Raw genomic sequence first — 21,214 nt, 5'->3', positions numbered from 1 at the left:
CAATAGAAAAAAGAATTAATTATTTAAGAGTTTAGAAGTAATGAAGCATTTATTAAGTGTTTATAATCTGCCAAGTACTGTGTCAGACACTGGAAACACAAATGTTTGCAAAGAAGACATCAGTAAAGGAAACCTATATAATATTTCCCACCCCCTTCCTTAACTTCTCTGGAATTCCTCTGATCCTATTCCCTATCTCTGGGGTTCCAGAACTAGAAATGGGAAATCTGAGGTTAGGGATGATCAGGAACCAGTTATACTTGAGATTGGTAAAAAAAAAAAAAATTGGGCAATAAAGTGAGGCAAGCCTGGGATTCCTGAAGGAGGTCAGATGATGTACTTACCAAACAGAAATGGAAAGAGAATTCAGAGTGAGAAAGAAAATACAATTATTAGAGGAAATCTGGTCAAGAGCACAGGTAGAAAGGCTGGGTTTGAAAAGGAGAGAGAAAAGATAAAAGATTTTTTGTTTACCTGTAGGAGGCACTTGAGTGGACCATCAGGGATCACAAAGTAATAAGATGGAGTTTCTAAATCTAACTAAAAATAAAGCAGTGCATAAAGTTATTAAAAGGTTTATTTAAAAAGGTTATTAATCCCTGGCTTAGGGGATATTTCCTTTCTCTTCATAGAATTTATACTACAGTAGAGGTAAGATACACTGGATGGGGCAGCTGGAAAGCCCAGTGGAGAAAGTGCCAGGCATGGAAGTCAGGAAGACTCATCCTGAATTCAAATCTGACTTCTGACACTCACTAGCTGTGTAATCTTAGGCAAGTCACTTGACCCTATTTGCCTCAGTTTCCTTACCTTAAAATGAGCTGGAGAAAGGAATAGCAAACATTCTAGTATTTTTGCCAAGAAAACCCCAAATGGGGTCATGAAGAATCAGATGTAACTGAAATAACTGAACAAAACTAAAAAATACTTGAATACTACTGAAAGACATCTGAGGGCTAACAGAAATCATTGATGGGAGTACCCATTTTCAGTTGCCCCTCTGATGTATTCCATCTGTGGCAGCTCTTGGAAAAGGGAGCTGAATTACATTATTATTTTTTCCTTTGTACTGTGAACTACATCATCACCACCAAACACAAACATTTCAATCAATGAAAAACAAGAAAGAGAATTGTATAGGAAACTGTAAACTTCTGTAAAAGTTTTTAAAGACATATATATGTGTGTATGTGTATGTATCTGAATAAAAGAAAAAAAGTATCTTCCAAGAACCATATATAAATGTGTTATATGTTACATGTGTATATGTGTGTGTGTGCAAAAACAAGGTAGTAAAAATATCAGTCTATTTGTGTCTTTTTTGTGCATTAAAAAGATATTTTATTGATGCCATTTTCATGTCTATCATTACTTACTAATCTCTTGCTCTTGGACTAGTAGAAGTTCTCCTTTGTAACAAATATGAATAGTGAAACAATACCAATTCACACAAAGACCAAACCTAACAACACATACCTCATTCTGCATATCCCACCCCATCATTGGCAGTGTGTTTCGTAATAAATCTTGTAAAGTCATGATTGGTCACTAATGGAGTCAGAGTCCTGAGTCTTTCATATCTTTTTCCTTGTTGTTTTATTATTGTACTCATTGTTCTGCTGCTTTTTCTCAATGAATAAGCTCCTACCAATCTGTTCATATTCTCCAAATCCATCATATTCTTCATTTCTTATAGAGAAACAAAATTACATTTCATTCACATCCCATAAATTTTGGGGGGTGGGGCGGGGCAAGGCAATAGGGGTTAAGTGACTTGCCTTAAGAATCAAGTAGTCTGAGGTTGTATTTGAACTCAGGTTCTTTTGACTCCAGGGCCAGTGTTCTATCTATTGTGCCACCTTACTGTCCCATTCCATAACCCTTTTTTTCAGTTGCTGAATTACATGTTAGCTCTGGGCATTCTCTGCTTCAGATTGGGACTGGATTAGGTAACCTCCCAAGTAAACTCATTAAGAACTCCAATATTCTATATTTTTAAGATTTCTCCAATTCTTCTATACTCTCATCATGGATCCTCCAGGGGTTTGTCCCCCTGAAGATTGTTTTATAGACAATTTTTATAAATTCATTTTTTTCAGATCCAAATTCTCTTCCTTCTGTCTTTATATCCCATTGAAGAATCAAGAAAGACAGAAAATATTATAAGGATGTACAGTCCTACAAAACTAATTTGGGCATTGGCAATTAGATAATTTTTTAAAAATAGACATAAAATCCCAGAATGGGACCTAAAAAACTACCTAATCCAATTCTATCACTTTGCAGATGAAGAAAGTGAATCACAGAAGAGCTGCCATAACTGTCCCAAAATTCTGTTATTCCTGGGCTAAATGATGTAGAGTCAGTGGGTATAGAGGGCTTTTGCAAAAAATAGAGCCATGAAATGGAAATTATACATGGGATGGTAAAGTAGCTGGATGAGTTAGAAAGGTCTAGTAAAGTGGGGATGGAAGATGCTTATTAAAGGTTGCTGCAGAAAAGTCCTAAAGGAGATAAAATTTTAGCGGGATCATGGATTCAGGTAGAGAGATTAACATTAGTGAGGAAGAGAACTGCTTCTTCTGTAAAGTAGAACAGTGGACAAAGTGCTGGGCCTGGAGTCTGTAAGAGTTGAATTCAAATCCAACCTCAAACATTTACTAGCTGTATGACCCTAAGCAAGTCACTTAACCACTATCTACTTCAGTTTTCTCAACTGTCAAATGGAAATGATATTAGCACCTACCTCTCAGGCTTGTTATGAGAATTCAGTGAGATAATATTTGTAAAGTGCTTAGCACAATGCCTGGCAAATAGTACAACTAGATAATGCTAATTAGCTATCACCATCATTATTAATATTATTATTAATTACTGGGAAAAAAGAGAGAGCAAGGGATGATACCAAGAAGTTCTGATAAATAGCTGAAGAGAATTCATATTAGATGACCTCAGGCATACAGTGAAAAAAGTTTTTCTTTTGCTTAGAATATTGGGGTGCAAGAGTGAGATTGGGAGCAAGAAAAGAAAGTTGTCACAATGATCAAAGCTGCAGATGTGATTCGTTCAGATTTCATTCGTGAAGAGGATCAATAATATCATAAGGGTGAGAGTTTTAGCTAACAATAATTTTAGGGTCAAAAATGCTCTCAAGAGGGTCTGGAATCTGGATTTGAATTTCATAAGATGTAATTCAACTGTGTAAAAAGTTTTACATTTGAGTTTAAAAATCCATTTCTTAAGGGATAGGTTGGGAGACATTGTAAGACTGAAAAAGATCTGGTGATTTTAGTGAACTACAAACTATGTACCCATTAGTCATCAGTATGATATATCAGTTACAAATCCTAATGCAATGTCAGTCAATGTTAACAGAAGTGGCAGAAGAAGGAAAAGGAAGGTGATTTCTGCCTTATTTGAAGGATTGTTCATTTGGGGGCCTCATAGTTTAAAGAAAACAGTGATAACAGAAGAACAGCCATGAAGGTAAAAGAATTTGAGAATGTGTCATCTAAAGATCCTTTGAAAAAACTGGGAATACTTCACCTGTAGAAGATTGGGAAGGGATGTAACAATTGTGTTCAAGTATTAGAAAGGCTATTGTAGAAGAATAATCAGGCTTGTTTTATTTAGTTCCAATCATTAATAATAAGCAAAAGTTGCAAAGGAATAAATTCAGGTAGGATGTCAGGAAAAACTTTCTAACAATTGGGGCTGTCTTGAGAGGAGATGAGTTCTCCTTGACTAAAGGTCTTCAACAGAAGCAAAATGACCACCTCTTAGATGTGGGGTAGTTGGGGTTTCTTTGATATGGTATAGTAGGAATTCCTTTGCATACATGAGTTAGACAGATGACCTCTGGGATACTTTTTGATTTTAGAATCACTGTTTCTGAGAAGGAAGTTTTGAAATAGTCATTAAGGGGCAAGAAATAGTATGTTATAGGAGGACAAGAGAAAGATTGATGGTCAGCATTGTGTTTATAAAAATGAAAGGGTCTGGGAAGGCTAACAAATTCATATGATTTAGCATTAGAAAGGAAAGAAGAAAAAAATAAATACCAATTATGTGCTAGATACTGTGCTAAGCAGTTTTCAAATATCATCTCATCTCATATCAAATATTGCATTGTCCAGGGTCACACAACTAATAAGTGGCTGAGGACAGATTTGAATTCTGGAAGATGAGTCTCTCCTGGCTCTAACCTTGGTGCTCTTTGCATAATGGTGCCTCCCAGCCCTCCTACTTTTGCCACTACAGCACAATTAAGATGCCTAATTTGATCTTCTCTGAGCACATGACTCTTTCCCAGAGGAAAGCCTAGAGTAAACTGTATATCTTGTTAAAAGTCCTGAAGATATGGCCAGCCACTGAATAGGCTTCTGGGCAAGGTTAGACCAAACTCAGATGAAAGGTGAAGTTCCTTCTTCTTGTTCGACATGAATCCCAGGAACCTTCAAGTCTTCTCCTTTATATTCCACTTATTTTTTGGTGCCCCATAATCATAAGCAGCATTTTCCAAAAGTTGTTCTCTAACCCAGATTTACCTTTGTGCCCATCATCAATGAGTTCATTTCAAGGATGAATCTGAGATCTACTGATCTCCTGAATAAAGTAAACCCAATGGCATTGTGTCTTTTACAATTTTTTAATTATAGTCACAACCACAGTTAACAACTTAATTTGTAATGCTATTAAACATTCAATCAAAGAAATAACCCCAGTTTTATCCCTCCCCCATATTATACTTCAAGTCTAATCAAGAGACCTTATTCATTTAGTGGTTTATCTTGCAAAATTTGCCCCATTTAAAATTTTCTGATTGATATATTCATGTTAAAGACTGAAGAGACCAGAGAGATTAGGTAGTCCAATTCTCACTGGATGGTTGAGGTTCACAAAGATTGGATAACTTACCCAAGCTCATGTAGCTACTAAGTGGCTGAGCTGCAACTGGAACCCAAGAGCTTCTGATGCCTGGGTCAGTTGATAATGATTATTCTTTTCTAATCTGACTTTTTAAATTAAATCACTATTATCTAATAATGATTACCTATTCTATAAAATTACTATCATAAGGAAGAAAGTGTTCATAGGAATGATTCGAGGAGCTTTCTATTTTTGCTCATTAAATATGAACATCAGATGCACCAACAAGGCATCATTTGACTCATCTCTCCCTTCTCCCTCCAGAACCTTATGTGTAGTGTGTGCTGTGGTTGTTGTTGCTGTTTGTCTTTTATTCTTTAGCAGGACCATGACATCATGGAGGTGATGCCATCATATGCAAGTAAATTGGACTGACATGAGGGAGGCTGTGCAAAGTCACCCACCTCACTTTCCCCTCCAGCGCCATCTGGCTCAAGTGACAAGATATAGATCAGAAATACTGGAGTGGCTCTGGATGCAGTGGGAGACCTTGGCGTTTTTACTCTTAGGTCTTTGACAGATCTTAATTTGATAGAGGCAACACCCATACAGTGATTAAGGCTAGACAAGAAATGAAGCAAAGAACGGCCTCTTTTATCTAGTCAAAAACAAACAAATAAACTGGGAGGAAGAAATCCTCTGTTTCTGGCCAAAATAGATACAAACTGCTGTTTATGTTCACTCTGAATCAATCAGGGTCCAAACAATGACCAAGTGAGGCTGAGCATGAGATCTGTTGTTGGTCAATCAATGAGAGCCAGAATAATTTGGGCTTAAGACATGGTCCAGCTAGTAAGCCTCAAGATACCTTGCTGGGTTTCAGTGATCAAAATTTACATTCCTTTGGACAGAACACCCACAAGTAAGGGTATGAGACCCTATGTGGACAAAGGGAAGAGGAGGCTGAGAAGAAAAAAATAAAAAAAGGAAAGAAAAGAGCGTTGTGTTGCCCAACTGGCCAGCTCCAGATGGGTCCCAGAGAGCGCAGTTCCTCCTCCTCCTCCTCTAGCAGAGGTTGTTTCTGTAGCAAGAAGAAAAGGAAGCACTATTGCCTTTCTGCATTAGCCTCACATAGTGCTGCTGGTTAAAGGGAGTGAATGGGAGCAAAAGCCATCATTTGATAGGAGTAATCTCTCCATGTAAAATGACAGAGGTGTTTGCAGGACACATCCTCCCCCCACACCCCACATCAGAACATAGAAGTCAATGATGGATTCTTGGCCACATCTTTCAGCCACTCAGTGAGGATCTGATTCACCTCTCTTGGTCTGCAAGGGAAATAAAAACTGTCAAGAATTCTGCTGGTATGAGGGGATTCTGGAAAGATCATAGAATATGTCAAAAAATTCCAAACTTTCCCGATTTCCCCCATAAAAAAAAAAAAAAACAACATAATTTCACCTCAGGGCAGTGTGATACAAGTGAAACAAGTAATATTGAGGGCCGAATTGGGGTCTTCCTAGGACAACTTGAGAACCCAGAACCGAGATTTCACCAATGTGAAGTGTAAACATCTCCAGGCTAGTTCTTCAAAAACAGCAGGGAAACCTAGGGTTAACTGGGGTGGGGCAGCCTCAGCCCCCCAGGAACTTTCACCTCCTAGACAGTGTAAGGGATGGTGGGGAGGGGTGTGAGTCTGCGAAAATTAAGGGAAACTCAGCTGATTAGGAATGCCAAGTGCAACTGTGCTGCTGAGACTTGGCCCTGGGCGACAAAGAGCCGGCACACCTGTTGAAAGCAGAAATACTGAGGTAGGGACACTGTTGGCTGTGGACACCTGCAGGAGGAGAGTTCATAATTTGGGGTTCTAGGCAAGAAGGGGGAATTGAAGTGAAGTCAAAGGCAACCCTCTGACCCCCTCTCAGCTACTCCCACTCCAGAATCTGAGGTAGTTACCCTAATTGTACTTGTTTAAAAAAATGAATAGGTGAAAAAACCCAACCATATAAACTTACTATGGGAATAGGGATGACCTGGGTTCATCTTCAGAGAAGGACAGTGAAGTAAAAAAAAGCTTCTTCTACCCCAAAAGTAACAGTAAATGGCTAACTGTCCAGAAAGAATTTGTAGAACTCAGAAAAAAAACTTTAAAAATCAAATGAGAAGGGCGGCTAGGTGGCATAGTGGATAAAGTACCAGTTCTGAAGTCAGGATGACCTGAGTTCAAATCTGGTCTCAGACACTTAACACTTCCTAGCAGTGTGACCCTGGGCAAATCACTTAACCCCAATTGCCTCAGCAAAAAAAAAAAAAAAAATCAAATGAGAGAAATTTAGGGAAAAAATAAAAGCCATCCAAGAAAAACAAGAAGATTATTAAAAGAAAGTTAACCAATCAGAAAAAGAAGATTCAGAGTCTTAGAGAAGAAAATTTTTCTTTGAAAATTAGAATAAGTAAAGGAAAACCAGTGAAGCTATGAGTCCAAGAAATAGCAAAATAAAACATAAAGGATGAAAAAAATAGAAGAAAAGGGAAGAAAAAAGAAGGAAAGGTAGAAGAAAAATAGCAGCTCTGGAGAACAGATCAAGAAAAAAAACCATAAAAATAATTGGATTACCTGAAAGCTGTGACCAAAAAAAGAACCTTCACACAATAATATAAGAAACAATCAAAGAAAATTGTCTTGAAGTGAAAGAAAAGAGCGGAAAGTAGAAATAGGAAAAAATCCACCGATCACCACCTCAAAGAGATCCTACAAGGAAAAGACATAAGAACATTATTGCTAAATTTCAAAACCTCCCAGATTAAAAAGAACTTTTTATAAGAAACAAACGAACAAAAAACCCAAAATACAAAAACAATTCAAATTGCTGGAGTTACAATTAGAATTGTACAGGATCTATCAGCAGCTACAACAAAAAACCTCAGCTTCTGGAATATTATATATCAACAATCAAACTAAATAGACTTGTGACCAAAAATATTATATCCATTAAAATCAAGCATAATATTGAATAAAAAAATGGACGTTCAATAAATTCACGGATTTTAAGGATTTTGTCTCCGCCAAATCTGAATTCAAAAGAAAATTTAACATATAAGATCCGACATCAAAGACTAATTTCAAGGGACTCAATAATGAATGACAAACTGTTTGTTTTATATGTAGAAATGTAAACTCTTTGTCTAAGACTGACATCAGTAATTGGGTAAGTTAAAAAACAGATTGGGACAGAGCTAAAAATTATTTGTCTCTAAAAACAAAACTGTTTAGGAAAAGATAAAAATAGTAATTATGCTATATGAATGAAGTGCAGAGGAACAACTGACACATATAGGCCATAAGTGGGCTGGTAGTTCTATAAACTTATATCCGGAATAGGTTAAACAGGTAGCAATACTTATACACACACACATATATATACATATATACATGTACATATGTACATATACACATAAATACACCTACACACATACATATACATATACATACATATATATACCATGAAAGGGATACTACCCTCCAATATCTATAAAGAAATAACGGGGGAAGGAACATTTAAGATAGGGTATAGAAGAGTGTATAGATTTCTGGCAGTGGGACAAGTGTAAATTAGTAGGAAAACATTAAAAAGAGGGAGAAAAAGAATGGTGTAGGATAAGGTGGGATATAAAAAAATGGTTAGATTAATGGGAGTGGGACAAAGTGTGTAGATGAATGGTAATGGGATAAAGAAGGAGAGAAAAGGTGAGGGGAGAGGATAAGAAAGGGATCTGTATGTGGGGTTGGTGTTAAGTAATAGCAAGGCAAGTTAAGGAGTAGAACTGAAGTAAAAAAGTTACCAGAGATAGGGAATAAGAGATAAAGACAAACAAAATAACAAGAATCAGGAATCGAATTTATTAGGAAAAAAAAAGTAGGGCTAGTAATCACTGATCTCACACAGAGGCAAATTTAAAGATTCAATCAAGAGAGAAATTTACATCATATATCAGTTATATTAATATTGTTTTGGTTCTATGTAAATGTGCATGTGTATGTATATTGTGTATGTATACAGATATATGCGTGCATGTGTATATATGTACACATATACATATATTAAACATGTGTACATCTATAGATTGTGTACATATACACACACATAAATATATCCATACTTAACTGTAGCCTGATTGGGAGAGATGGGGAGATGAAAGGGAAAAAAAAGAATAAAATAAAAAGTGCATAGCAGAAACCAAAAGAATAACTTATAAGCAAAGATGGATAGTCATGAAAACAATATCTTTTACTATTATATATGCTTTCTTGAAAGGGAAATTTGTCATTATATATTGTGAATTCTCTCTGATGTTCTGCTGGGCAAATGACAATGTTTTATTTTGTTTTTTTCTTTTTTCTGTCAATTTCTTTTTCTATTTGGTTTTTTTCTTAAGGAATTTTTAAAAAGTAAATTCTTCTGGTGTAATTTTTCCATGGTAAAGCCAGAATTTGGGCACAGCTAAGACCAAAGTGAAGATAATTCATGCCTGAATGAAATTAAGTGAAGAATAGAGAATTTACAATCCCATACAGAATGATTAAGATGCCTTTTTAAAGGGCATCAATCTTAGTGCAAGTCCCTGCACCTCTAAATAACTTTTGGGACACCTTGTATCACACAGTATGTACATGATATTTATTTTGAATTTGATCCTTTCAACAATAAACCGATGTAAACAATATTATACCCATTTTCATAGAATATTAGAATTGAAAAGGATCTTAGAGATTTCTTAGTCTAAACACTTCCTTTACAATGGAAGAAATTAAAGCTTTGAAAAGTCAAAGTGACTTGTCCAGATTCACATAAGGCAGTGTCAGATCTGGAGTCTGAACCCTGGGGATGGGAATGGGGTTGGGAAGATCATGTTTAACTCCAAATCCAATACTCTTTCCACTTTACCCCAGAGAGGCCTCCCAAGAAATGCCATCTAAAAGGCTATCCAGTTTCTTCTTACTTTTCCATCTGAGTCCAGTGTCCACAGTTCTCAATAGTTCTCCATTTCAGGTTGGGAATCTGAAAGAAAGAATCACCAAGATGAAAGGAAGCCATTTCATCTTAGAATGCAGAAGCTGAGCATAAATCTGCCTTCCTGACTATGAGAATGATAATGAAGGCAGGGGCAAATTATTTTGGTAGAAGTCCCATTGCTTTCTCCTCTCTGTAGACTGGAGGTGTAAAACTCAAATAGAAACAGTTTCTAAGAAATATTTACTTAGAAAACCACAAATAAACATTATCTATATTGTATTATATTGTTATTAGTTTTGTTAAACATTTCTCAATTAAATTTTAACTTGATTTAGGCTTCATTGTAAGATGAATGTTTTGCATTTCTGCTTTCTTTATTTGGTCCAAATAAACATAATTTGCCATTAAATAAACTGTGTATCTAAAAAAGCCTTAATTCTAATTCCAGGATCTCAGGTCCAGATAGGCCTTTTTAAAATTCCCCTCCTCAAAACATCTTTCCGACTAGTCTTTAGGAAAGATGCATCTCTTTCCATGGGAGATAACTAAGTGCTTCAATGGATAGAGCATGGGCCCTGAAGTCAGAAAAACCTGAATTTTAATCTGGTCTCAGACTACCTACTAGCTATATCATCCTGGGTAAATCACTTAACACATTTTGTCTCAGTTTCCTCATCTGTAAAATGAGCTGGAGAAGAAAATGATAAACCACTTCAATAACTTTGTCAAGAAAACCCTTAAAGGAGTCATGAACTATTCATGATAATAATCTTTACAAATGTGTATGTGCCTCTCTCTATGTGTGACTTGACTCAGTTTGGTCCCAAACTTATAGCGGCAAATATGACCACTGATCACAAAAGATAAGAATGAAGATGGAAGATTTTTAGCCATATAAAACTAATCTGGGGGGAAAAAAACAACTAATCACCCTTATAAGCTCCTTCTTTGTAAAGTCCTAGCACAGTGTGAAACATTTTCTGGAAAAAAGGAAGAAAGAAAATGTCAAAGAAAATGAGAATTTCTTGCTAATTAAGACAATTATAAGATGCCATTTCATATCTCTTAGTTTGGCTAAGATGATAGGAAAAGATAATGATAAATGTTGAAGGGCATTGTTGGTAGAGTTTTGAATTGATCATACCATTCTGAGAGCAATTTGGAACTATGACCAAATAACTATCAACCTGTGCATACCTTTGATTCAAAAGTATCTCTACTGAGTCTATATTTCAAAGAGATCATTAAAAAGAGACAAGAACTCACATGTGTAAAAATGTTTACAGCAGCCTTTTTTGTAGTGGCAAGGAACTGGAAACTGAGTGAATGCCCATCAGTAGGGGAATGGCTGAATAAATTATAGCATATTGTTCTATAAGAAATGATGAGCAAACTGATTTCAGAAAAGCCTGGAAAGATTGATTTAGATAAATTGATGCTAAGTGAAGTGAGTAGAACTAAGAGAACATTGTACACAGCAAGATTATGTGATGATCAACTGTGATAAATCTGGCACTTTTCAACAACAAGGTGATTCAAGGCAATTCCAATAGACTTGTGATGGAAAGAGCCATCTGAATCCAGAGAAAGAAGTATGGAGATGGAATATGGATCAAAGCATAGTATTTTCACTTTTTGTTGTTACACTTGTTGTTGTTTGTGTGTGTTTTTCTACATCTTGTGATTTTTCTTGTGCAACATGACAAATATGAAAATATGTTTAGAATAATTGCACATGTTTAACCTATATTAGATTGCTTGTTTTCTATAGAAGGGGTTGTTGGGGAGGAAGGGAGAAAAATTAGGAACACAAGATTTTGCAAAAGTGAATGTTGAAAACTATCTTTGCACATATTTGGAAAAATAAAAAGCTATTTAAATTTAAAAAAAAAATAAAATAAGGATTACTGGAATCTGATTCCCCATATACTCCATTTCAGTGAAACATCTTCCCTGGTGACTCCATTACTGTCAAGCATCTTTGCTCATTTTCTTGAGTTTAAGAACATCTCTTGTTCTCCATTTCTAGATTCTGTCATTCTTTCCATCATTCAGTAGTTTCTTTTCCTTTGTGGATCATGTTTTTCATATCAACTAATCACTCAGTCAGAATCTGGTAGCTGTCCCCTATAGACCTCCTCCTTAAATTAAATAAAGTTGATAATGGGCTTCCAATTTTTCTCTCCTCCCCAATTCCTGCCCTCATACTAGGATGCTTCAACATAGAAATCCTTATCTTAATCTTTACTTTGTAAAAGATAGTCAATGACTGGCATTGAAATCTTCCTAATCTAATTTTTTTTAATGAGGACACGCTATTTTATTTTACAAATTAGAGTATAAAATCATGCAGAGGGTACAGTGAATAGAGCATCTGCCTGGGAGTCAGGAAGACCTGAATTCAAATTTGGCCTCAGATACTCATTAGCTGTGTGACCGGGGGCAAGTCACTTAATCGTTGTCTGCCTTTCAGTTACAGATCATAACAGCATCTGCTTCTCAGGGGTTGTTGTGAACATGACAACATTCCTCTCTTCCAACTTTCCTTCTTTTCCTCTCTCCTTGCTTCCATCCCTTTGCTTTCCCCCTTCCTCTCTCCTTCCTTCCCTCCTTCATTTCTCTGTCTCTCCCTCCCTTCTTCTTCTCTTCCTTCCTCTCTTTATCTCCCTTCCGTCTTCCTTTCTTTCTCCCTCCTTTTCTTCCCTCACTTTTTCTTTCCTTCTTTCCTTTTTTCTTCTATTTCCCCTACTTTCATCTTACCTTCTGTCTCTGTGTTCCTTGCTTTTCTCCTTCCTCTCCTTCTTCTTTTTTCTTTTCCTCCTTCCTTCTTCCCTCTTCCCTTTCTTCTATCTCTATCTCCCCTTTCTTCATTTCTCTGTTCTTCCCAATTTCTTTCCCTCCTTTTCTCCTATCTTTCTTCCTCCCTCTCTCCCTTCATCTCTTCCTCTCCTCTCCTCTCCTCTTTTCTCCTCTCCTTTCCTTCTTTCCCTCCCCGCTTCCCTGTTGCATTGGTATGGGTCTGAAGAACAACTGCAGTGAAGGCTGCGCCAGTAGGGCCCCATGAAACCAGGAACATGCAATAGGGCCTCTGAAACTGCAGCAGTGGCAATGATCTCTAGATCTCTCAGTCCACAAAGACAACACAGAAGAAAAGGTTTGGCACACTAGGATGTAAGGAAATCCCCAGCTTTGGGAACCACTGAATCAACAGCTGCAACAGCAACAATGATCATGGCAGCAACAGCTACCAGACTGTATTTCAGCAGCCTTCAGGGATGTCAGTATATAGGCATGGGATTGCAACAGCTGGTCAGATAGAAATTTCATCAGTCTCTTTGCTGACACTATGGCAGGACGCTGTTGTTTTGCCCATACTTAGATCTGGATAACAGTGCTGGCTCACGGTACAGGTCCCTAAAAGAGTCTCTGAAAACAGCTACACAAAATCTCTAAAGCTTGGGACATTGTACCCTACACTTTGGAAATAGTGCCCTACTTTAACAAAGAATTAAAGCCAAGAAATAGGCTGGGAAAATGAGTAAACAACAATAAGTAATTTGGATCATAGAAAGTTACTATGGTGAAAAGGCAGAAAAAAATACACCCTCAGAAAATAATAACAAAGTCAAAGCTTCTATATCCAAAGCCTCCAAGAAAAATAGAATTAGTCCCAGACCATGGAAGAGCTCAAAAGGGATTTTGAAAATCAAGTAAGAGAAATAGAAGAAAAATTGGGAAGAAAAATGTATGTAAGGCAAAAAGAAATGCACACGCAGCTAATGAGGACAAGAATGCCTTAAAAAGCAAATGGAAAGCTCACTGAGGAAAATAATTTCTTGAAAATGACATTTGAACAAATAGAAGCTAATTACTTTGTGAGGAAATCAAGACACAATAAAACAAATCCAAAAGAATAAAAAAAATAGAAAAAATGTTTAATATCTCACTGGAAAAACAATTGACTTGAAAAATAGATCCAAGAGAGATCCTTTAAAAATTATTGGTATACTTTAAAGCCATGATCAAAAAAAGAGCTTAGATATCATCTTTCAAGGAAAACTGTCCTGATATTCTAGAACCAGAAAACAAATAGAAATAGAATAAAAATAGAAATATTTCACCAATCACCTCCTGAAAGAGATCCCAAGATAAAAACTCCCAGGAATTTTATAGCCAAATTCTGGAACTCCCATGTCAAGAAGAAAAATTTCAAGCATCCAGAAAGAAACAATTCAAGTATAGTGGAGCCACAATCAGGATAACACAATAATGTGGCAGCTTCTACATTAAAGGATTGGAGGGCTTGGAATATGATATTCTGGACAGTAGTGGAACTAGAATTACAACCAAGAATCACTTACTCAACAAAACTGAGTATAATCTTTCAGGGGAAAAGATGGACATCCAATTTAAAAAAAAAGAAGAAGGTTTTCAAGCATTCATGATGAAAAGACCAGAGCTGAATAGAAAATTTGATTTTCAAATACAGGGTTCAGGAGAAGCATAAGGTGGCAATCAGGAAAGGGGTATCATAAGATACTTAACAAGGTATATCTGTTTATTCCTACATGGGAAGATGATACATATAACTCATAAGAACTTGCTCATTATTATGGCATTTAGAAAGCACAGATGTGAATTGAATACGAAGGGATAATATCTGAAAAAAAATAAAATCAAGTGTGAAAGAGGAATGTACTGGGAGAAAGGGAAAGGGAAGAGTGGAATGGTATAAATTATCTGCCATAAAAGAGGCAAGAAAACATTTTTTACACTGGAGGGGAACAGGGGAGAGAGGGGGAAGGAATCTTACACTCATCAGAATGGGTTTACTCTCATCAGAATGAGTTTACTCTCATCAGAAAGGGCTCAAAGAAGAAATAATATACACAACTAATATGGGTATAAAAATCTATCTTATCCTGCAGGAAAGTAGGAAGGGAAGGGAATAAGAGAAGGGGGAGGGTGAAAGAAGAGAGGCACATTGGGAGAGGGATTGGTCAGCAGCAAAACACTTTTGAGGAGGGACACAGTAAAACAAAAGAGAGAATAGAACAAATAAGGGAGGATGCATTTAGCAATAGTAATTATTCAAAGAGTTTTAAAGCAAGTTTCTCAGATGAAGGCCTCATTTCTCAAATGTATAGGGAACTGAATATATAGAAAAAAAAGCCATTTCCCAAAAGATAAATGACCAAAAGATATGAACTATGCCTAAAGGGTTATAAAATCATGCATATTTTTTGACCTAATAATATTACTACCTAGTAATGAATCCCAAAAGAGATTTTTTTAAATGAAGGAAATGAACTTTTATTAATAGTAATTCTTTTTTCCAGACAAAGAACTGGAAATTGACGGAATGCTCATTATGCAGGATGGCTGAATGAACTGTGTTATAGGATTATGAATGAATATTATTGTTCTATAAGAAATAATGAGCAGGATGCTATCAGAAAAATCTTGAAAGTTCTTCATGAACTCAAGCAAAGTGAAATGTACTGTGTATATAGTAATAGCAAAGCTGTGGAATGATCAGCTGTGAATGACTTTGCTGTTCTCAGCAACACAATAATCAATCCAAGACTACTCTGAAGGACTTATGATGGGAAAATGTTATCCATATCCAAAGAAAAAACTATTTATGTTTGAATACAGACTAACACATTTTTTTAAAACTTTTTTTTTCTTGAAGTTTTTTTTTTTTGGGGGGGGTGGATCTGTTTTCGTTTGCAATATGACTTTTATGGAAATGTTTTGCACAACTTCAAATGGGCCTTCTCTATTGGGGGGATGAGATGAAGAAGGGAGAGAACGGAACTCAAAATTTTAAAAACAAATGTAAAAAATTATTTTACATGTAATGGTAAAATTTAAAAAAAATTTTAAATATTACTGAAAATATCTTCCCTTCTTAGTTGTCTCATAAAGATTAAGATGGTACAATGAATGTAACTTTCTAATGGGCTTATATAAAAACCAGCACATAAGGAAGCAGGAGTTCCTCTGCTTCCTCAGGTCCTAACTGATATCCCTTCATGTATAACACAAAGGGAAGAAAGCTGTGGCCAACTGAACAATATTCTATCCTTACTGAACTCTCTTTCTCTAATATAATTACAAAGAACTCCTCTTATAACTGTTATACAATCTATTGGTGGGTCTTTTTTTCATTCTGATCTGAACCAAGTAGACCTGACATCAATATTCCACTTTGTCATGAAGTATTAAAAGAGAACTTTTGTGGAGAGAATAGGCCCCCTTAAGATACCTATCTTGGCAGATGGTTCAAATGGACTTTAAAATCACTTCACCCTCTGCTTTGCTTTGTCAAATTAGACACTATGTAACTATGCTCTATGATAACTGGATAACCTTCTCACTTAGCTTTGTCACTCCATCTGTGGGCATTCTTTTCTCTTGGATAGTTCTTTTTCTGTCAAAAAACATTTCCCATCACATCCAACCTTAATTTTGAGCCCCAGGACACTTACCCACTTTTGCATGTGCTCAGACAACTTTGGAAGGAGAATCATGTCTTTCTCAATTGTGACCATCAGGGCTGGAATAAAGATCTGGGGAGAGAGCATAGCAAACAAACAAACAAATAAAACAATTAGAGGAGAAGAAAGGAGACTTGAAAATAAACATCTTTTCTTTCCATACTTTCATAGTTAAAAATTTCCCTTGTCCCAATTGGAAGGGATGTAAAGAAGGGACACCTCAAGGGTTATATAAGGGCAGCATGAATGACACAGTAGTTACAGAGTTACAGTTGATCCCCCCAACCGCAACTTTGAGGTTGTGAGCAATGGAATATATCAGAGCATTCTAGGTTTGTCTTAGCAAAGATACATAGTTGGGAAATGGAGGGCTGGATATACAGATCTGAAACTCATCTGCACAGGAAAGATAATTAAACCTGATTCTGAATTGTTGAAACTGATTTTCATACTTTTTTTGATCATGTCTCTGCCTACCGTGCTCCTCTAAATAATTTTGAGTGTTTCATGTCTTTTCCGGCTACTAATCCATTGCTTTTGTAATGATTTGTTTCAGTAAAACCCTCACAGGTGTTGCTATGTCCCATGCATAAAGCCTTGTCATCGATGTGCCTGGTTTGGGACCTAGTCCATCATTGCTTAAGCCCTGACAATACTACACACCAATTTAAGACTCCACTTTCCTATATCCATCCTGCCATGTCTAACACCAAAGATCAGTTTTTATAAGAAGATAAAGAAAACAAGGGCAGCTAGATGACCCAGTGGTTAGAGCACCAGTTCTGAAGTCAGGAATACCCAAGTTCAAATCTGGTCTCAGACACTTAACACTTCCTAGCTGTGTGACTCTGGGCAAGTCACTTAACCCCAGTTGCCTCAGGGGAAAAAGAAGAAGAAGAAGATAAAGGAAATGTAGATAGATAGAATGCCATATATAAAGAAGGCCAATTTGGCTGAACTGTACTTAGTATGTATAAAAGGAGCAACATATAATTAGGCTGAAAGGTATTTAGGACCTAGTGAAATTCTTTACATGACAATGGACTTTATATTTGATCCTCAAGATAATAGTGAATAACTAGAGTTTACTGAGTAGGGCAGTAACATAGTCTCATACTTGTATCGTAGGAAAATCATGTTCCACGTGATGGCTGTGTAAAGGATGAATTGGAATAAAGGAGACCAAATAAAAGGCTATTAGAATACATCATTTAGAAGTTGAGAAGGATGTCATTTAGAGTGGAGAGAAGGAGACTGTTTTGACAGATATTGTAGAAGAAAAAGCAACAAGACTTAGCAACTAATTAGAAATTCAGGGTGCAGAAAAGTAAGGAATGGAAAGTAAGGATTCTAAAGACTGCCAATTTAGGTCAACTAGAAAGAAGATAATGATGTACCCATAAAAATATGAAATTGTAGAAAAGAGATTTTTTGAGGATAGGAAAAGAGAATGTGTTCTGCTTGGGATATGATGAGTTTGAGATGCCAAGAGACATCTAAATCAAAACATTCAACAAATAGTTTGTGATACATAAGTAGAGCTCAGGAAAGAAACTGGTGCTGGCTCTATAGATTTGAGACTCATCTGCACAGAAAAGATAATTTAACTTGGTTCTGAATTGTTGAAACTGCTTTTCATACTCTTTTGTGATTATGTCTTTGCCTATCCTGCTCCTGTAACTAATCTTGTATGTTTTGTCTTTTTCTGTGACTACTCCCTTGGAATGATTTGTTTCAATACCCTCTTGGGTATAGCCATGTACCATGCATAAAGACTTGTCATCAATTTGTGTGGTCTGGCACCTGGTCCATCATTGCTTAAGCTCTATCCACAATACACACCAACTTAAGGTTTGCTCCACTTTCCTATATCCATCCTGCCATGCCTAACACAGCCAAAGACAATTTTTTACAAGATATGCATTCTCCCAGCTCAATACAACTCTCAGACCAAGACTTGATTATCTGTTAAGAAGATTCTCAAGTATAACCTTCAAAGGATAAGGATTTGGAAGGAAATTTCATGGTATAAGGGAAAGAGCACTGATTCTAAAGTCAGAGGACCCAAGTTCATATACTTCCTCTGATGCTTACTACCTATAGGTAGTAAGGCTCCCTGAGTCTTAGTTTTTCTCTTTATGGCTTTATGACCCAAGGAAGCAAAAACCTTCAAAGGGCCTGGCCATGATACACAAAATACAGGGGAATTTCTTGTTGCTATTTGGCACCATCACGCACTCTGATAGTTCATACTTAGACTTGTGGATTATGATGTATTACAGAAATAGGGATAAAGATTTTGCATCCTTATGTCATGGAATTTTCCCCAGACAATATAAAAATGGTTTTTGATTTCCAGTATTTAAAGGTTTTAATATTTGGCAGGGAGAGACAAAGATTGAAGGTATCAAAATTTGAATTTAGAGGTCACAGTGACCTAATGGATGAAAGAAAGAGCTATCTTATTCTTGTTTTCTCCCAAACAAGACATACTGAATTGACATGTTGTGGGTGAATATGTGAAGATTCTTATTGGCATCCTGAATTCAAAGCTGAATCAAAAACAATTATGATTTCTAAAATGTCATTCAAAATGTACATTTTCTCCATTCAATACTACAAAAGAGTCATCCTTTCCTTAAGGACTCATTTGGACTCATGAGAGTGTGCCCAAAATCTATATACAGCTTGATTATTAAAGTTACCAAAGCTTAAAACTGCATAAATATTTTTGGGATACATTGTTTGTTCATAATGATTACAACTTAAACAGAAAGAACAATCACCACAAAACAATAAAAAATTAGTGTTGTAAAATTACAAAGAATTGTATCTCCCTTTCTCTTTCCCCTCTCTCCCCAAGGCAGAAGTTGAGAGTCCATGGGTATGAAACATTGTATGTATTTTAGATTTTTAAAAAACGTATTGGATTTTTCTTTTCTTTCCTCCATCCCCAATCCCTTTTTAAAATCTGATATGGGATGACTCTTGTTATGGAAAGAAGGAGGGATAACTAGGAGGCAAATTCAGGGTATGTAAATAACAAAAGCTATTAATAAAATTTATTTTAAAAGGATGACAAAAGATGATGATGGTGATGATGATGATGGTAATGGTGTTTCACAGGGTGCTAAAGCCCTAAAGTTCATCATAAAATGTCCACCCCAAAACTTTGAGTCTCTCTGAACTTAATTAGGCAGGACCACAGAAAGCAATGTGCTGTTGATACCATTTGAAGCCTTTCTACTATCTGAAAATCTGCCAAAATTTATGATCCACTGGCAGAGACTTATGTTACCTCCTTGCAACAATGAAGTACAGAAGCATAAATGACATTTATCTAGAGCTTTACAATTTGAACCACAGGTATTATTGTTCCCACTTTGCAGATGAGGAAGTCTGAGGCTTAGGACAATGAAATGCCTTACCTAAGTCACATGGCTAGTTTACTATCAGAGATAGGATTTGAATGAGGTCTCCTTCTGACTTCAAATGCAGTATTCTTTCTTATGTACTAAATTGTCTCATTTTCTAAAGCTAACACTCACCTTCCTTTTGGCTCCAATGCAACCCCAAAGCCAATTTGCATCCAAATTCCGATACCAATTTAAAGGGCCCCTAGGAAAGTAAAAGAAGGAAAACTGGCAAACTCTTTCATTACTGAACCCTGAACCTGAAAAAAGCAAGTCTGAAATAAGAAGTGGTCCCCTTTCTCAGAATATGTGATGTTTTCTCCTGCTCAATAATCAATAATCAACAAACATTTATTAAGTGACTATTACGTGATAGGCACTGTCATGTGTATTAAGGATAAAAACTCAAAACCAAAACTGGGCCTGAGTTCAAGGATGAAAGGTAAAGTTATTGTCATTTCATTCAAATTGTAAGTACTTAGAAGGTGCTTGTATGCTCTATATTCTCTGATTTGCCACGCAACCCAAACACATGACTCCTATCTGCATTTGATCTATAGGAACTCAGATTTGCCTTCCTGCTGCTCATGACTTTGGGTGCTGTGTGTTTCTTCATGGTCAGCTAAATTATTCTAAAGAGCCCCTCCCTCAACAGCATCTTTCCTTTCCTCTAGAATGCCATTTTGGGGTGGGTCTGTCAGCCCTGTGACTTCACTGGTGAAAGAAAATTCCTATAAGGAAACTGCATTTTCCAATATAATTTCCTTTCCTCTCTTCAATTTAGGGTATGGGGTTATAAAGTTTTGGGAAGGTAGGGGAATTTTATAGTCTCACAATCAGAGTATATCTGAAGAGAGGGACTCAAACCTGGTTCTTCCTGATGAGAAAGCTGCCATAATTGTGGGAGAGGGGAAGGGAAAGGAATTACCCAGTAATTATGGGTAACAGATACCTGAATGAAGTATCTTTTGGACTCAGAGTCTCCCTCAATGCTTTTCTCTTTGTGAAGCATAAAGATTCCTTTATTTGGGTGGGAGGTGGGGTAGGAAGTGGGAGAATTGTAGGGTGTTGGTGTCTGAGGAGTGTTCAGATACCATGATGATATTCAGTCCCATAATTTTATAAAAGGCATACCCTCACCAGGGAGAGACCATGGATAGAGTTTCAGACCCAGATTCAAATACAACTTCAGGTATTTACTAGCTATGGAGTTCAACAAAGTCAGAACTTCTCTAGATTCTAGGTTCTTTATCTAGGAGTAAGAGGAATAATTTGATCCCACTCCTCTAAAACAATGGCTCTCCATGGAAGGGTTAGAAGGGAGGACTATACTATTCTGATATAGGGACATTCATATATTGCTGGAAATAGGTTTTTTTTTTTTTTTGAGGTGGGGAAAAGAAGGGAAGAACTG

General features: G+C 36.4%; 1 protein-coding gene across 1 annotated transcript in view; it reads right to left on the bottom strand.

Annotated features, from left to right (window-relative positions):
- Window positions 1–9,050: 9,050 nt before the first annotated feature.
- The window catches only part of LOC127548797 (bifunctional epoxide hydrolase 2-like), a 63,292-nt gene continuing 51,128 nt past the window's right edge, over window positions 9,051–21,214 (bottom strand). The window contains exons 16-18 of the mRNA XM_051976386.1: window positions 19,936–20,005; window positions 16,379–16,459; window positions 9,051–9,929 (exon numbers count right to left, since the gene is read on the bottom strand). Coding sequence (XP_051832346.1) covers window positions 9,867–9,929; window positions 16,379–16,459; window positions 19,936–20,005 — 214 coding nt within the window. The 3' untranslated portion in view covers window positions 9,051–9,866. The remainder of the gene's footprint in view (window positions 9,930–16,378; window positions 16,460–19,935; window positions 20,006–21,214) is intronic.

The sequence above is a fragment of the Antechinus flavipes genome, chromosome 2 (genome assembly GCF_016432865.1).
Source record: "Antechinus flavipes isolate AdamAnt ecotype Samford, QLD, Australia chromosome 2, AdamAnt_v2, whole genome shotgun sequence".
Lineage (NCBI taxonomy): Eukaryota > Metazoa > Chordata > Mammalia > Dasyuromorphia > Dasyuridae > Antechinus > Antechinus flavipes.
The sequence above is the reverse complement of the archived record's forward strand: the minus strand, read 5'-3'. Positions and strand labels throughout refer to the sequence as shown.